Consider the following 18176-nt stretch of genomic DNA (forward strand, 5'->3'; position numbering starts at 1 on the left):
CGGACCCCCTCTGAAATCACCATCTCCCCAGGCTTCACCATCGAGCTGGAGCACCTCCCTGAAGCACCCATCCCTGGGGTGCTGCTCAGCCCCAGCCAGCAGCACGGCACTGAGAACGGGCTCTGGCAATCGCCGTGCCTCCTCCAGACCCGGAGACATGGAATGGGACGGCGCTGATCCGTGCCGCAGCCAGAGCCGTCAGCGCTCCAGGCCTGAACGCGATGTGGCACAGAGCAGTGCAGCTGCAGGCTACTAACAAGATTATCAAGGAAAGAAACTGGCTATGAACTATTATGACTTTTCAGCTAGACAAGTAATCAAATTAGTTCAGGCATCCACTTCGAAATAGTAATCCATTATTGTAAGCAATTAGTCCAGAGTAATCTCATTATACGCTGAGCAACTAGTTAGAGTCAGCTGGAAAAGGGGAAGCATTTTTATGAACGTCATTTTGCGGTGGTGATCTTCGCGTGGCTCCCATGAAAAATCCCTACCCCGTCGCTCGTAGCTGGCACGGCTTAAATTGCAATTAAATCCGGTTCCGCTCCCGGTGGTGGCTCCCCTCGTCGCCAGCTGCTGACCCCGGTCAGCGGAGTCATGCTACATCCAGGGCAGGGTAGAGTGAGACCCAAATGCACCCCGGGGATATTGAATATCCCTTTAATCTTGGAGGGAAGGCAGTTTTGAAGAATGCAAACCTACGCCCTGGCGCTGGGGATACAGAGTCGGGTACCAAGGGCTGCTTTTGATGGCGGGAGGAGAATATCAGCCCGTGGGCCAGTTTCCTTCCAGTGAGGTGGCTGGGGGACATGTGACGAGCAGGGCTTTCCTCCCCTGGGACTGGGGGGAGCGATGGGGGTGTGGGTGGCCAGGGCTCAGCACACCCTTTCCTTCTGCCTTCTGTGTCTTTCAGGGAGCCATCCTCACCACCATGCTGGCCACCAGGAACTTCTCTGGTAGGTGCCGTCGCCAGGGCTCGTCTCCTTGTCTTACAGGGTGCCCGGGGCAAACCCGCAGGGTTCCCGGAGAGCCGGCTTTGCCTTGGGTGTCACAGAGGGGCTGAGGTTGCAGCCTGGTGCCTCTGGGGATGTGTGGCATTGGGTGGTGGTCCAGGCCAGGCCACCTGGCACCTCCAGGCTGGCTGCTGGCTTGGGATGCAAGAGAAAAGGTGTCTGCCTGCAGTGCAGTGGTCCCCTGTGGTTTAGGGTTTTGGGGTTTGTACGCACCCAACCATCTGGCTTGTGCTGGGATGGGGATGTGGGTACTAGGGGCAGCCAGGACTCAAGGCAGCTGGTTTTGTGTCCTCCTGGAGATGTTTGTGGCTCTGGGAGAGCATCCTCTGCACTGGGAAAGCGTCGGAAAGCTCCCTGGGTGCCACTGCAGCCAGATGGAAGCAGGGTCCCTCATGCCTCTCCCCAGGTGGGAGGATGCTGATCCTTGCAGGGCCCCCTGCTCTCCTCCTGCCTCCCTACATCCCAAGGGCTGCCCAAAGCAGAGGAGCAGGGATGGAATGCAGCCGCCCAGCCTGTGCTCCAGGAGAGGTCTCGGTGCAGCCACAAGCCCCTCTGCCCCAGTGCCCTTGCTGAGAACTGTCCCTTCTGGGGACACCCTGCTGCCTTGGAGCAAACCTTGCGTCTGGGATTTCACAGGCAGGGTCCCGGCAATTCCCAGGCACGGAACCAAAAAGGAGCCGGGTGACTGCAGAGCTCACCTGCTCTCTGTCACCTCCAGTGCTCCCCAGCGCTGGGGATGGCCCTGGCAGAGATGCCGCAGCGGTGGGACACGCCAGCCAAGCCCAGCGGGGCTGAGCGGGGCTGGTGGCAGCTGCTTGGTGTTAGATGGGTGCTTCGGGGCGCCTTCGCCCAGGCGCCCCAGGAGGCAGGTGTAGCAGGTGGGCAGGGGGGAGATGGGGGCTGCTGGCCCAGCCAGGTGCCAGGAGAGAGGGCCGCGGCCGGGAGAGAGGGCCGCGGCTGGCATCGGTATCCGCATTTGTCGTGGGGTGATCGTGCTGACACATTTAGCACTTGTGGGCAGCGTGCGGAGGGGCTGGAGGAGTCCGACAGCTGGGGCGATCCTGTGTCAGGCCCCGCGCCGGGAGAGGCGACGGACACGAAGCATCAAAGGGCAGGAAATTGAAAAGCATCTCTTGCAATGCTGCCCGTCCCACGCACAGCCCAGGGCCTCGACGGTCCCCCCCTCCCCGCGACCACAGTGGGGCCGGTGGGTGATGGGGTCCCTCGTGAGGCTGAGCCCCACCGATCCCACCCTGCTCACAGGGCGCAAAGGGAGCGGGGTGGCTTGCGCAGCCCGGGGGGCTGGGGCAGTGCCGGCAGTGGTAGGTGGGCACCGGGGAAGGCGTCTGCTTTTCATCATTGTCAAAATGCGGGCTGCAGCTGTCGGGCCGGCAGGCCGGCAGCACATGATCCCGGCAGCATGGGGCTAAAATTAGAGGGCGGCGGGCGGGCAGCCCATTCCACCGCTCTGCGCCGTGCTCGGTCGCCAGCACCCCCCGGCCGGAGCCCGCTTGCCGCCCAACAGCTCTGCCGGCCACCTCCGAGCCGCCCCAAGGACTCGGCGTGACGTTGGGAGACGGGCCATGCCCCTGGCTGAGAGCTGCTGGGGACAGTGCCAGCGAGGCGGCCCCTGAGCTCTCAGGGGTTGCTGGAGAGAGAACAAAACCCACTGTCCGGTCCCGCGGGGTCTTGCCGCTCTGCCACCCGGCACCATGCTGCTGATCCTCGTCCTCCTGGTCTTGGTGCCCTGCCTGGCTCTCCTGACCTCCTTCCTCCTCTCTCCAGGAGGCAAAAGCGGTGGCAACAAGAAGAATGACGGCGTGAAGGTAAGCCCCCTCCCCGCCGCCCTCTCCCACCTGCCCCTCCGCTGCTGGGGCGGTGGTGGGGGGGTCTCCGCGCTGTGCCGGCGGTCCCCGCGACACCCTGCACTTTAAAGGGCAGCTGTTGGCCTGGCTGTCCCCGTGTGTCCCCCTGCCACCGGCTCGGCTCCTGCCAGGACAGGAGGCTTTGCAGCATGGCGAGTGGGCTGGTGCTGGAGGGGTGCGCGGGGGGATTTGGCTGCTGTTTCGTTGCCTGCAAAACGTGCTCACCCCTTGCTGCGCCCAGGGAAGGGGAGAGGCTGGACCAGGAGAGGGGACAGGGGGAGGCAGCTTTGCAGCCCGGAGCCACGGCTTCAGCTTGGCAGACCCCGTCCGGCGAGATGGGCGGCTGCATCTCCCGCTCGCCCCAGCATGCGTCCTGCTGCCGTGGGGGCTGCAGCTGGTGGGGCTGGGCTCGCCCCCCGGCTCCTGTCCCATCCTGTCCCCAAGGGCTGGTGTGCTGCTGGGTGGCACATGGGTGCCTTCAGCCCTCTGGGCAGCACTGCCAGCCCCCTGTGCCCAGTTTGCACAGAGCAAACTAACTTGGTGATGCTTGAAAGAGCAAATGGCTTGGTGATGCTCTAAAAACAAGTCAGTGCTTGGTGGACCTTGTTTCTTGGGCTGCAGAGGCCTCAGGTTTGCCTGTCCCTCCAAGGTGGGGCCACAGCTCTTCTCCAGGACAAGGTGGCTCCTGGAGGCAGCAAAATTCTGCTGTCAAGTGGCTGCTTCTGATGATACGGAGATGTGGTGGTTAGCGAGCTCTGTCAAACTCCTCCTGCAGGAAGGAATGGCCCGTCTGAGGGTCTTTCTCTCCTTACCGGTTCCTTCCATGAATACAAACAACATGGGAGAGCTGGTGTGATCACATCTCCCATCGCAGGGCAAGGCACAAGGTGTCAGGCAGAGCTTTGGGAGCCCAACTGCAGCATGGCCGCTCTTCTTGCTCTGGCCCTTCTGTAGGGACCCAGCTGTTGGGCTGTGAGGGGTGCAGGGTTTTGGAAGAGCAAAGCCCTCGGCTGGCTTCTTCCCTCCTCAGTCCAAATGATGAGTGAAGCCAGTGGTCTGGGGACGGCTTGTCTTTCTCCCACTCCTTCCAGACCTGGTGGCTGGGACAGGCCAGGCCTGCAAGGTTTGAGACCATACACAACCATCCGAACCCGGGCTCAGCTCCACAGCAGACCGTTCTGGCCATGCAGCATTATTCTGCAACATGAAGCTGATGACCTGCATGATGACAGGATGTTGTTTTGGGCTGTGGTGTCAGGATATCATGTGGCTTCCAGAACAGGATCACTAGTTTTGGACAACAGTGCTGGCACAGAGGGGACAGGTCCCACGGGAGTCACAGCAACCCATCTGCCAGCCACTGCTGGCCTGTCCTCTGCTGCTCTGAGGTCCCAACTGCTTCTGGAGTCACTTGAGAAGTGACACCACAGGTACAGCTGATTTTGTAGGGGTTGCTGGAGCACAGGAGCAACCCTGAGAGCAATTAGGAGATGCATTTTTAAGCTGTAAAAGGAGAGACTGGAGGTTGGAGAGGCTTCGTCAGGCACGACTCTGAATCAGGCTCCATCCTGAGCACAGTCTACCAGCCAACGCTCAGCTCAAGAGGGTGTACAGGCTCTGGAGAATGACTTTGCCTTTTTTTTTGTTGTCCCTTTTCCAACAAGTGGAGGTGAGACAGCCTGGCTAAGACGGCCAGGAAGGTAGAGGAGAAGCCACGTCAGGCCACGCGGTGTGGTTTGTTGTCGGAAGAGTTGTGTCCCCATCTGGAGAAGCCTGTTGGATTGACTGTCCCCTTGAGAGCAGGCGGGTCGCAGGCAGCCACCCCTGCCACTCCTGCCCAAAGCCTCGCAGGTGGGCAGCAGGTAGCTGATGCTGCCCTCCAATCTGCCCACACAGCCCTCCGGCACCGGGATGGTGCCAGCCCAGGCTCAGAGGGATCGAAACACACTCCCAAAGAGGTTCCTCCCCTACTAAAAGCCTTCACAGGACCAAAAATCCCCCTCAACCCCCGCTCTGGGGGCTCTGGGAGGTCTTCTGGTCCCAGCAGCTATGATACCTTCACTGCCCTGTGTAGTGTCCCATCTCGTCCCATTGTAAACTAATGAAATCACTGCCCCATGTCGCATCCTGTCCCGTCCTAAATTAATGAGCTCACTGCCCCGTGTTGCATCCTGTTACTGTATGTCCAGACTCGACGCGGTCACTGCTTTGTGTTGCATTCTGTTGCGTCTGAAATTTTTACTGCCCCGTCTCATGTCCTTGGGTGGCAGAAGTCGTCAGCCCTCCCTGCAGGCAGCCCAACTCCGGCGGCTCCCTCTCCCATGAGGTTCCTTCTGAAATACCGCCGCTCGCTCTGCCCTTTAGGACATCTGTTGTTTCTGTGAAGGAGGGGCAAGGATTAACGCAGGAGCTAGCGAGGGAGGAGAGAGCTGTGCTCGCAGAGGGGCAAACTCAATGGTGATGGTGGTGGGAACCAGTTAGGATGTGGAAGGAGCAATGAGGGGAAATGGATATTAGCAATTTTTATGCTGCAGCCCATCCACACGCCCTAACAGGTCGCTCCAAGGACTTTTTCCAAGAGATTTGCACGGGGTGTGCTGCTTTTCCCTCTACAGGGCAGGCAGAGCCAGTGCCTTGTTAAATATGTTGGTGAAAGACTTGTTATTTGGCACTGCAGCTTCTGATTCCTGCACGCTGGTGTTTCCTGTCGCTCGCTGTGATTCATCCCCTGGGAGCTGGAGGTGGAGAAAGGGCACGAGGCCCACACGAACGTTCCCCTGTCTCCTGGCTAAATTAAAGATGGAGACAGGGAGCAGATCACAGGAAGGAGGCAGGGTCCAATATTAGTTTGGGATTGCAAGCAGAAACGTGGCTATGGGGTCTTTCAATCCAAAAGCCTCAAAGCCTAGTGCTAGTGGTCAAGGATGGAGATAAATATGTGCATGCACAAGGTCTTCTCTTTGGAGGAGGCTTGTCCTGATTTAAAGCTCGGGATAGCTTCCCACACAACATGTCTGTCTTGCAAGGACAAGTAGCAATAGCCCTGCTGGCTTTAAACCAGCCAGCTTAGTACTGGTCTGGGTCCAGTAACTAACGGAACATCTCCACACTAGTCAGCAGCGTGGGCAGATGCACCCAGAACAGCTCCAGGGTCTGTAAACATCAGTACAGCGTTCACACCGGGTGCAGGGGTGTGCGGATGGTGGAGCTGCCTTAGCGCTAGAGCATCCTGCTCCTGTTCCCCTGAGCTTGCTGGTCTGGCCACAAAGTCCCCAGAGTGGTCATCAACTCCCTTTCAGACTAGCTAGGTCCTTGGGATGAGCAACACTGGAGACTGTGGCAGGTCAGGAGAGAAAGGTGCCAGCAGGAAGGCAGGGAGGGAGCTGGCACAGCACCACCAGTCCCTGCAGGAGCACCAGGTTGCCCCCCCCCGCGCCTTTCATTTGCCCCTCCATGAAGGGTGGCTCAGGAGCTGCTGCCTCTCACGTGCCGCTCTCTGCCTTTCTCACTCTGTGTCTCTTCCTGTTCCATCTCTTCTCCTTGTTTTTCCAGAAAAGAAAGTCCAGTTCCAGCGTTCAGTTAATGGTGAGTGTCCTTCGTCTTCCTCAATGCCGATATTGCTGGGCGTCTCTACATGTTCCAGCTTCCCCCGTTTTTGGAAGTTACCTCGGGGTAGGGAAGAAGGGACACTGGGGTTGGAGGGAACATCCTCAAAGCCGTATCACCCACAAACCCCATTAACAGGGTTGGTGCAGGCACTTGCTGGCCACCAGCTGATGGGAAGCCAGCCCTGGTTCTTGCTGATGGGTTCTCATGCCGTTTCTCCCAGTTCTCCTGACTCAGGTCTGCAGGCTGCATCGGTCCAAGGAGCCTTGGAGAAACACCTTCCATGCCTCTGCGGGGACTGTATGGTCATGGGACACCTTGCCAACCTACATCGGGGTATTATGGGTAATACATAAGCAAGGCTCTGCTGGGACGAGCTAGCAGAGCCATTGCTCTAGCTCCGCTAGCAGAGTCGCCTTGATGGGGCTCCTGGAGAGAGATGGGGGGTCAGTACCCCCCACCCCCCCCCAAATCTGTGTAGTGCTCAGCTGTTTTTTGAAAGAGCTGTGTCTCAGCCTTCGGTGGTCCATGTGGGTCTTGGAAAGCACTCTGTTTTATTGTACATTTCTCTCCCTACTCTGCGGTCAGTGTGGTCTCTCTCACTCCTGCACAGTCCCCTCTTTCTCATCCCAGCTCCTCCTCGCTGTTAATTTGTACATCTCTCTCTTTATCGTACAGTCAACATGGTGTCTTCCACCCCCGCACAGCCCCTCTCCCTGCCCCTCCGGCAATGCTTCTAGGAACCCACCAAGCCCCCCCACGACCTGCCCCCATCTCTGTCCCCACAGGCGTCGGTAGGAAAGGCAGCGCCGTTCCTACGAGACCCTCCACAGCCCAGCTCTTGTGCCCTTGGCTACAAGGAGCGGCTGTCAGGGAGGGCTCTGCCAGCGCTGCCCTAGGGCTGTGGTTGAGGACGGGTTGGACCTGCTGGCGTTTTCCTCGGTTTCTGTCCGTTGGCACAGTCGAGCGCTGTGGGGTCGGACTCGGGGGGCTGTCGAACACACGAGCTCCGTCTGGCGCGGGGAGAAGACCCCTCTCACCGCCCCGTCTCTCCTTTCTGTTCTTTGCTCAGGAATCGTCGGAGAGCACCAACACCACCATCGAGGACGAAGACACCAAAGGTACTGGCGGGGGTGCTCGGGGAGGTGGGCAGCCTGTTTCGGGGTGGAAATGGCAAAAATCTGCAGGGATAGCAGCTGGGCTGCCCGCTTCTCCAAAATAAACAGCCCTTTAGGAAAAGCCTCCGGGGGAAATCCCTGCCTCCCGCCCGCCGCCTGCCAGAGCCGGCTTTCTAAGAATAACCCAGGGAATAATTTATCAGTGCTAATTTGTAAAGTCTCTCGACAAAGCGATCTCAGCACAAAGCAAGATGGACATTGGCCTGATGTGGGAGTTAATGGGACACTTGTCCTCCTGGGGAAGGGCTCCCCAAGAGTGGACACAGAGGCAGGCGGTGCTCGGGAAGCGATGGGGGTTCCTCTCCTCCTTTCCGAACGACTCTCAGGAACGTGCTCCCTCTCCCTCTGTTAGCCACAATACAAATTTAAAAAAAAAAATCAAGTCAAGTATGAGGGCAATTTGCATTTGAAGCGGGGCCTTGTTAATAAGCCCGAGGTTACCTCTGATAGCTCCTCCTGCATCCCTGGGAGCCAAACCCACTCTTGTAGCTTTCCCAGATCAGCTAGCAGTGCCTGGGGTCCCCGGCAGCAGCTGCACAGTGCCGTGCCCTTCGTGGGGTCCCTCCTTGTCCCTCCTGGGGTGGCTGCCCACATCACCCACCTGTTCTCCTCCCAGCTGTGACCCTCTCCTCGCATCTCCGAGGGAGATGAGAGCATCCTTGGACCAGCTTGCCCTGGCTGGCCCCTGCTGTGAGTTCAGGGGGTAGAAGGTCGCAGCTTGGCAAGGTTTTGCAGCCAAGACCAACTTCTGAGCCAAGGGCAGCTCATCCGTGTGCTTTAGGAAAATACAGAGGTTTTCTGTCTTGCCCTGACTTTGGAGATCTTTCCTTTCCGGGCGTGAACAGCCCTTCCCCGCATCTCTCTCCCAAGTCACTCTCCTGCTTTTTCCCTGGAGAGTTTCCGATGTCCCCCAACGTCCTGCGGTCTGCTTCTAATGAAAAAAACGATATCTCACCAACGTTGCAACACCAGTACTTCTGGTTTGTTTTCTCCTTTTATTTTCTTTTTCTCTTCAAACCAACAGTACGGAAGCAAGAAATCATTAAAGTCACAGAGCAGCTCATCGAAGCAATAAGCAACGGCGACTTTGAGTCCTACACGTGAGTGTCCTTGGCGCGGGTTTGGGCCGGGGTAGGGGCTCAGCCTTCTGGAGCGGGTGCTCTCGCTGTGGTAACGCAGCCCGCGAAGTTTGACTGCTGTTCTGGGGCAGGGTGACCAGGCTGACATGGTGGGGGGGCAGGGACACCATCCAAGAGAAGCAGGGGACACCGGTTTCCAAACCTGATGCTTCTTTCACGCTAAGCTGACCGCATCTCTCTGGTCTCATTATCGTGGATGAGCCCGTTTTCTGGTTTGCAGAAGGACGAATAACTGTAAATGTGATTTATGGTGGAAGAGGGAACATTGTATCCGTGGTATCCGTTATATCCAGATTGCTGCAGGCTGCTTGGAAGCGTAACTGCTTTCTGCTCGCTGAGCTGATGCTTCTTGGAGTATGCTTCTTCCGTGTCCAAGGCCTATTTAATTAGCCATTTCTGAGCAAGTGCAGGTCTTCATCCCTGCCTCAGAGCATTGCAGCAGGGATATTTTGATACAGAGCAGAGAATATGTTTTTTTTTTTCCCTGCTGTTTTTCTTTCTTACAAAGACAACGGCAGTGTTTTGGGAGGTTTAACTCGAGACAGCAACTGATGGAGAATTCACCCTACCTCCCTGGGGTCCTGGCTGCAGCCGCTGGGCTGGAAGTGAGGAGGGATGGGCTTTGTGCAGAGTGCAGGGATGAGGTCAGGCTTCTGCTGGAATTGCTCTCTGGTGCAGAGGCTCCTGGGTCTCGGCCTGAGGGGGTCATCCCGAGCACAAGCCGTTTGGGTTTTGCAGGCTGTCACGCCAGAAGCAGTGAGATAACCTCTCCCTTTTCTCTCCCCTTCCTGCCTCCCCAGGAAGATGTGCGACCCTGGCATGACTGCCTTCGAGCCCGAGGCTCTGGGCAACCTTGTGGAAGGCCTGGATTTCCACCGATTCTACTTTGAAAACCGTAAGCAGCCCCCTTGTCTCCTGAGGGACCTTTCCCACGTCCCATGGCCCCAGCTGTGTCTTGACCTCCATCAGCTTGCTGGAGAGAGGAGTGTAAGGGTGACTTTGGGAGCATGTGGAAGATCCCAGCAGGAGGTGAATCAAGCCTGTTAGGTCAACTGGGGCCGGGCTGTACGCAGAGGAGTTGTTTGGTTAGCTGCTGTCTAGGTGGACCCATTCTGAACCCCCCCATGCAGCATTTACTCAGCCCCTCCAAACAGAGAGCCTAACCCAAGCGTCTCCTCTTCCCACATTGCTGCTGCCCTGGGCGAGAGCCACCCAAACTCCTTCCCCTGCCTAAAGCCACTTGTGCTCATTCCCTCTCCAGTGTGGTCCCGGAACAGCAAGCCCGTGCACACGACGATCCTGAACCCCCACATTCACCTGATGGGAGACGAGTCCGCCTGCATCGCCTACATCCGCATCACGCAGTACGTGGACGCGGGAGGGATCCCCCGCACCGCCCAGTCCGAGGAGACCCGCATCTGGCACCGCCGGGATGGCAAATGGCAAATCGTCCACTTCCACAGATCCGGCGCGCCCTCTGTCCTACCGCAGTAAGCCCTGTGAGGCTCCAGGGATGGGGTGAGGGGGGCACGGAGGGGGGACGGTGCGGGCTTATTGCAGTGTTGAGGCTGCAAAGCGGGTGGGATCCTGCCCCGAGGATCCGTGGTGGGGAGGAGACGGCTGATAGCCATGAGATGGCAACGGGGAGAGGGATGCTCTGCCAAAGGGATGGTGGAAGCAAACTCTTGCTCTGCCCGGTTTGTGTTTTGCAGCTGAAGCGCGGTCCTACCCATGTGGGGTTTGTCACTGACTGACTACCAAGGGGAGACCTCCTCCGACATCTTCACCTACAGGACTTTGGCTGTTGGCTCTGCTGCTTGGTTCCTGCTGGAATAACCCCTCGCTTCTCACCGCACACATGCAACAGCTCCGCCGGCGCCATGCAAGCATCCCATCAAACCTCCCTACCCCGCCGGGGCCGTGGTGCTGGGCCCCCTTCCTCTGCATGAAACAAGAAACGAGAAACCATGAACCTAAACCCGAGCATCTGGCCGGCGAGATGACGTGTGCCGGGGTAAAGGCCTCCCACTTCAGCTGCATGGCGTTGGTGGGACTCCCCACTGCCCAGCACGTCTCCTGAATTGGGCTTGGACTCATCATCCACCTCCATCCCCACCTCTGCTGGGAGCCCCCCGAGGAAGAGGAGAGCAGGGGGGTAGTTTTGAGCTGCTCTGTGCCGCACCCTCCCTGCACGCCGGTGGATTTTGCTTTGCTGCTATCGAGGTCCCTGTCTGCTGCCGTGGCTCCTGCCTGCTCCTGACCTGAGCTCCCGCTTCCCGGCAGCATCGGCCGGGGAACCGTGATTTAAACCATTTGCAAAGTCCGTTTTCCACGAGCCCCTGGGCGAGGAGGGCAGTGTTTGGATGGGTGAGTAAAGGCTATCTGTTTGTTTTCCCTTCCCAGGAGCGTAGGCTGGCTCCTTTCCAGGAAAGTGAGTAGATTTGCACCCTGGCTCCGAGCGGCTGCCATGCCGAGAGGGATGCTCTCCCTCCTTCCACGCTTCTCCCCTCAGAGCAGGGATTGGCAAAGCTGGGAGAAGAGAGAAGGAGAAAGGCGACCGCTTCCTGGCACCGCGTCGGCACAGCCGGGAGCCGGGGCTCTCCCAACCATGCCGTGGCGGTAGCATCGTTCCCGTGCCCTCCTCCCCACCCACCACCCAGCCTGGATCCTTTACCCCAGCAGCCACCCCCGCCGAGCACCCACCCCTGGCCCCTCGCATGCAGCACCCAGCGCTCCCCCCGCACCCGGCTCCCAGGCTGGGACGGGGGCGGATGAGCCTGGCCACCGATTCGGGGTGCAAACCTCCATCGCCCACGCGACTCCTTCCAGCGACGACGAGGAATGCAAGCTTTATAAAGTTACCAAACTCTGCAGAATCTGATCGTGCTTCGAAGAAAACAAACATGCCTTTCGCTGTCTTCTACTTTGAGCGCATGCCTTTTTATAGGGAAAAGAAAACAACCTACTGTGTATTTCGTAACTTGATTTTGAGTATTTGCTGAAATGGATCTTTATGTAATAACTAGAAACATTCAACTGTTTAGGGCTGGGAGGGTGGGGGGATTTTGAGGGGTTGTTGTTTTTCGTTGCGTTTACATTTGGAGAGGGGTCGTGCCGCTGTGATGCTCCTACCAGGGATCTCGCGGCTGCCGGCCCCCACCCCACGCTGTGAGGACTCGTCCCGTCCTGTCCCGCAGCAGTGGGCGGGCGAAGGCACTCACCTCCCCAGGGACACCCCGCTCCCCGGGGCGCCTTCCCGCACCCCACGGGTCTTCCTGCAGGGCAAACCCAGGCGGTGGCTCTTGGGGAGCCGCCGGGACGTGGCTTTCAGGACAGAAGACGTGGCCGGGACGGGGAATTTTGGTCTCACCTCTCTGCCATCAGGTAGAGGTGTGAGGCTGCGTGTTTTTCCGGCAATTCTTCCATTTCTTGTTCTCTTTTTTTCCAACTGGAACCTCTTTGCTTGTTGGCGTGAGACTCCCGCAGCGCTGCTGCCCCAGGGACTTTCTAGCTGCGCTCTCTTCATCTGCATGGCGTTTAACTTTCTAGACGGTGCGTGTGTTGAAAAACAAAGAAACGAACAAAAAACCCGCTTGTTTTGGACATAAAAAAAAAAGGGAAAAAAAAGAAAAAAAAAAAGGAAATGTTTTCTTTCTGTAAATTCTGAGCGTGTATTTTGCCTTTTCTGTGGTTTTGAATGCTTTGCTCTCTGTGGAGGCAGGGACGGCTGCTGTGAGAAACGCAGCCGCGTCCTTGCAGACTGCAAAAAGATTTTCCCACTGGATGGAAGGGTAGAAATCCAAACTGCTGGGGCGTGAGCAAGCCCCGAGAGGAGTTTGTGTGTCCCGCTGTGCCGGCAGTGCGATGGTTGCTGGCGAAGTGTGTAGGAGATGCCTTTTCAGAGGCAAGTCACACAGGTTCTCCACAGCTGCAGATGTGCATCCCCGTGGCCTTGGTGGACCTGGGCTGTTGGACTGTGGAGCTGCGTTGGCTTGCCAGAGTTGGCCCCAAAGCAGGGAAATCCATGCAGGGAGAGGACTGGTTTTTAAGGTAGAGTTTGGGTGTTTTTACAGATCTGTTTTTTCTTCCTGTGGTTGTGTAGTGCTAAAGTTTTTTTTACTTTTTAAAGGAAGGACTCAGCTCTTTCACAGCTCTTTCTTCCCCTCTCCAGAGCTGGCTCTGATGCCAGCCATGGTGAGTGTTGCATCCATCCTCTGATGCCCAGGCTCTCCGGTTGTCAAGAGTGTTTTTGGGGATTGGTATGAGATAGACGAGGATGGAGGAGGTCACAGCAGGGCTCTGCAAGGGGGCTGCAGCACAGACGTGATTTCCACCTGGTTTTGGAGCTGTTGACCTCAAGTGGGCTGTGAAGGTGAAACTGCTCCAGCAGCTGCTGCTGGAGAAAGGAGTGGGACAGGGAGTGTGGTGGGGTTTGCCAGGGATGACGGATGAGATGCTGGGGTAGATAAAACCTCCTTTCATTGAGAGCCCACTTTGGGCACTTGCTGCTAGGGAGGAACATCTTAGTTTCCAGAGAGGCTTTGAGGTGTCTTCTTGGAGGTGGTTTCTTCTTCTTGAGGCTTCCCTATGGTCATCTCCCCAGGGAGAGGTTCCTCTGGAGGCAGCTGGATGTCCTTGCAACACCTAAAATGCTCCCGATCCTTTCCAAGAGAAGCAGAGTCTGGGGTTTCAACTCCTTTCTAGTCTTCCAGTCAAGCTGAAGCCTGACCAAGGAAGACCCAACTTCCCAACCTGCCCACTATGGCAGCATTAAGCACCTGCACTTTAGGGGTCTGTTCTGCCTGGTTTCTCTTTCCCACCTCTCCCTCCTTCTCCAGAGTAGGTTCCTGTATCCCCAGAGCATCTCTGAGCAAGCACTGATATACCACCACCCTTTCTTTTAGTAGCCGTGGTGAACAGCTTCTGTCTCTGTCTTCCTTCACATTTCCTGATTTCTCCTAAAATTGCAGGAAAATGAGGAAAAAAAAAAATCATTAATTGCCACCGTCCTCCTTTGGCTCACGGAGCCAGGGATGCTGCTGTTACATCTGTACTTTTAAGCTAGAATCTGCTGTTGGCACTGTCCCTCACATGTGCTAACTGACATCTCCCCAATGATCCCACCGTGGTTCTGGGGATGACAAGGTGCAGGGCACATTCCCAATAAGCAATATTGACAAGGCCAACTTGTTGGGATGGAGTTTAGCACCGTGGACCTCCTGTCCCCATTGTCCTCAAGGCTGGAGATCAGGCTGTGGCACTTTTCATTTCCTCGTACAGACAGAACCTGACACACCTGGTCGTCCACGTCAAACCAAACTCAGAAGTCCTCCAAACTCATTGTCTCTTCCACCTCTCACAGACTACAGGGGATATCTGAGTAGAAGCACTTGCTGCAGTGGTCTCAGGCTCCCAGCTCCATGGGTGGGCTTGGGAGTCACTTGTTTTCCCTTCCTGGCTGCCAGGGTCCAGCTGCAACATCATCATATTTCAGGTCTTGCTGATACATTCACTCTGGAAGAAGAAGAGGCAACTCTGGAGAAGCAAGTGTTCCACTCCTTACCCTGGCCAGGCACAGCTGGGAGAGCTGTCTTCCCCCCCCCCATCCTGAGTAAATGCTCCCTCTGCCAGGCACCAAACCCCCATCTGACCTCAAACTTGCCTCTCCTCGATGAGTTGATGCCCCCATGGAGCCCCAGAGGTTTGAGCAGGCAGCAGCAGCCATCTGCTCCCGCTTTGGGGAGGACCGGCAACCAGCCACATAGCCCCATGGATTGAGAGGTGTCTGTCAGTAGAAGATCCCATAACCACCTCCTCTGATCATCCCAGGAGCCAGGCTAACCCTTCTTCACCACCATCCTCCTGCTAGCAGGGTAGAGACCTCGCTGTTACCCATTTCCAGAGGTGTAGGTCCCAACCCGTCCGTACCAGACAGGCAAACCCAGACGCGACCAGGCTGTGGGAACATCAGAGGAGGGGCTGGTGGCCCCCCTGCCATCTGTCCCCCAAAGGCCACCCACCAGCTCCCTGCCCCTCGACAGGGAGTGGGAGAGGAGGCGGTGGAGGCGGCTGTATCGAGCCGCTCCTTCCTTCTTTGGGTTGTTGTCCCTTTTTCCTAACTGTTGCACAATTGTAGGGCTTTTGTATCATTTTTTGGACAAGCAGGGAAAATATATTAACAGTGGTTTAAGAAAAAAAAAATGAGATGACTCTCTCTCTTATATATTATATATATAAAAATATATATACTTACAGGAAATCTCTATGGAAATATTTATTTAAGATGATTGCAAAAAAATATATTATAATTAAGATTATACCAAGCTTTGTCACGTAACAAAAAAAATCAGGCCCCAGGGAGGGGTAGCTGCCTGTTCCCTCGTGTCTGTCAGTCCGTACGGTTGCAGCTGAAGCCTTTCTCTTCTCTTTCTGTAAGTGCACTCGAACTGTCAAGCAGTGTGACCGTGTTGGATTCAGTGGAAGCTTGATGGGGGGAGGAGGGATTGATTTTGTTTCCTTTTCTTTTGTGTTTTTTGTTTTGTTTTGTTTTGTTTTGTTTTTTTTTTTTTGGAACCTGTGGCTGTGAACAGAACGATCACTGCTCAAAGCGGCTGCTCTATTTGGGGAGGGCGGTGGGGGGACCGGGAGCGGGGTGGGTGCGGGAGGGAGGGCGAGTGTCGGTTTTATTCTTGGTGTTCAAGTGCAATAAATAGCTACCAACTTCTGAGCATGGAAACGGATGATTCTCCGTCACTGCAGTGACTCAGACCGTCTGCCACCGCCTTGTCCCCCCGTCACCGCGCTCCTGTCCTCGAAAGCGTCGCGGCTGGGATCAAGCTTTCCTTCTGCCTGCGGGATGCAGGGCCCCTGGCCGCCAGCATCCTTGGGGCTTTGGGAGAGCTCGATGTTACCCCCCCCCAAACCTGGCTCACCCCAACTCAGGGAGAGGGGTCTGGGTGCTGCAGGTGTCTGAGAGACCCCATGAGGGACCTGGGCAGGTGGGGGGCGAGCTGTCACCCTTGTCCACTGGGCAGCAAGAAGAGTTTTGGGACGAGCTGATGCTGCAGGGTGGGGGGTACAGAGACACCCCCCCCCGTGCTGAGGCGAGGATAGGTTTGGGGGGGCCCCATGGGCTCTGCTGGTACCCTGTGTGGGGGGCTGGGGTCTGGTTGTCCCTGTCTCTGCCCCGCACACCCCACACCCCGGCGGGGGTGCCCCCCCACCCTGCCATGTGCCACGGTCCCGGCAGGGGTCAGCACCGGACCGCTCCTGCCACCGGTGGCACCCCCTTCCCCAGCCCGGGACAGGCCGGGACAGGGGCAGAGGCCCACGGATCCCCCGGGACTGCACCTGTCCTCCGACCCGCCCCCCGCCCACCCACCCACTCACCCACCACTCCGCGATGCACGAAGGGTCTTGGGAAAAGCCTGGGAGAAAGCCCCGGGCACCCCGGGAGAGCGGCGGGACGCGCTGGGAGGATGAAGCAGCAGCAGCGGCGGGGTGACCCTCCTGGGGGACATGGGGGGGATGGCATCAGACCCCCGGCCACGCTGCAGTGCGGGGTATGGATGCACTGGTGATCCCAGGACCTGCTGCCACCAGCGAGTCCCACACCTCCCTCTGCCCAGCCACACGTGGCCCAGGGGGTCCCAGGGGACACGTCCGTCATCCGTCCTCCGGCTGTGCCGCTGCCCTGGCATCTTTTGCCCTTGGTTTCCCCCCGCCGCTGACGGCTTTGCTCCCCACCACATCCCCGGCGTAGTCTCTGTCCCGTCCTTCCCATTGCTCTGCCACGCAACACTGACTGGCATTACAGGGTGGAACTGGGGGGCATGTGGCAGGACCTTCACACGGGTAGGAAATGAAGTCAGACACATGCAGAGACCGGAGCAGCTTGCTCAGCCCAAGGCACCTCTACCTCTGTGTCGTGGGAGGGTGTCAGCCTCTCCTGGTTGCACATGGCGGCTGGCAGTGACACCATGAAGCGCCCAAGCCCATCACCGGCTCCATCACACCGTGCAGACTCACGTGTGTGCCCCCCACCCAGGGTCAGCCCAGCCTGGGCTCCCCAGCCAGCACCCACAGCGATGGCTGGGCAACACCGTGACCTCCTGAGGCCTCCTGCTCAGCAAATAGTGTCAAGGTTAGAGTGAGGGATTCATTGGGGCCATAAATGTTTATGGCAGGCCCTCCTCGCTCCCCAGCCGCCACGGCCTGAACTTTCCATCAGCGACACGTTTATGGCCGGCCTCTAATGATTAACCCGGGGGCTAGCGGCTGAAGGTGCTTTGCAGCACAGTTGTGCTGCCGGAGTCCCCGCGCGCCCAGAGAAGCTGTGGCTGGGGGACCCCCATCGTCCCCAGCGGCTACAGCTGTGGTGGGGTAGGGCGAGGGGGATGTGGAAAGCCATCGGGGGTCCTGCAGGGAAAAGGAAGGGCAGAGCTGGCCAGGAAGGGAGCTCAGCGTGCCCAGGCATGAGGAGGAGGGTGGGTGGGAGGAGGAGGTGTCGGAGCCGACCCTGCACTCTCAGATGGGTGAAGGCAATAACTGAACGTTCCCCGCCACAAGGAAAGGTCTTTAAGGAAAAGCACAGCCTCATGCTGGGATTCACCCTGTAGGCTCAACCTACGGCGCTGGACCCAGGGCTGTGTGGTCCCTTGGGGTCAATAGCCCAATGCGGTGGGGCCGCATGCATAATCCTGGCATAAACCTTAATTTTTCTGTTCATCCTGGATTTTGGACTGTTACCTGACCAGGACACAGATTTGCAGGACAAAGCCCAGGTGGGCTGTGCTGCCATCCCTGGAAGCCCCATTGCGTGTGCCCTCCTTGCGTGCTGAGGACCACCCAAATAACTCACGCACAGCCTGTGTCACACACCACTTTTTAACGGAGAGCCGACGGTACACGGGGGAGGGCACACACAACACCGGGGTGATGGACGCTGGCAGCATCAGCTCCCAACAACCCCGTCCAAGAGCTCCCCAGCAGCAGGAGATGGGGGTCTCTGGGCTGACTACCCCAAAATCACATACAGGCGAAACCCTTCACCTTTCCCTGGGAAAAGCAGTGCCCAGGGCTGGGAATAGCCCTCAGGTCCCCCTCAGGGATGGACACGGGTCTTCTTTTGGCACTGGGTCCAGGTGAGACCTGTGCCTGACCTCCTGCACACACAGGGAATGGGTCACCCAGGCTTTTCTCTTCCTTCAGCCGACCCCAGCCCTGCCAGGCACCGCAGGGAAGAGTTGCCCTGACCCGCTGATGTCCCTGGGGGTTCTCAAGTCTTGGAGAGGCCCCAGCTGGTTTGTTTATAAAACATTTTTTCCCCCTTCTAATTGTTTTTAACTGCTCATTTACTAGGTCAGATTTCCGTAG

At 57.6% G+C, this 18176-nt stretch overlaps 1 protein-coding gene across 3 annotated transcripts in view; it reads left to right on the forward strand.

The window, feature by feature from the left end:
• Positions 1-15176, forward strand: part of CAMK2A (calcium/calmodulin dependent protein kinase II alpha) — a 32093-nt gene extending 16917 nt beyond the window's left edge. The window contains exons 12-19 of one of the 3 annotated variants that reach the window (XR_015260148.1): positions 914-956; positions 2799-2839; positions 7557-7605; positions 8687-8762; positions 9602-9696; positions 10063-10300; positions 10514-11121; positions 11205-15176. Coding sequence is in view for 2 of the 3 variants with exons in the window: in XM_086759187.1 (XP_086615313.1) it covers positions 914-956; positions 2799-2839; positions 7557-7605; positions 8687-8762; positions 9602-9696; positions 10063-10295 (537 nt within the window). In the remaining variant the exon portion in view is untranslated. Of the gene's footprint in view, positions 1-913; positions 957-2798; positions 2840-7556; positions 7606-8686; positions 8763-9601; positions 9697-10062; positions 10301-10513 lie in introns of all 3 variants that reach the window. The other 2 variants (XM_086759187.1, XM_086759188.1) reach the window with 2 other exon arrangements.
• Positions 15177-18176: the final 3000 nt, after the last annotated feature.

Source organism: Chlamydotis macqueenii, chromosome 14 (assembly GCF_036417535.1).
Source record: "Chlamydotis macqueenii isolate bChlMac1 chromosome 14, bChlMac1.mat, whole genome shotgun sequence".
Classification (NCBI taxonomy): Eukaryota; Metazoa; Chordata; class Aves; order Otidiformes; family Otididae; genus Chlamydotis; species Chlamydotis macqueenii.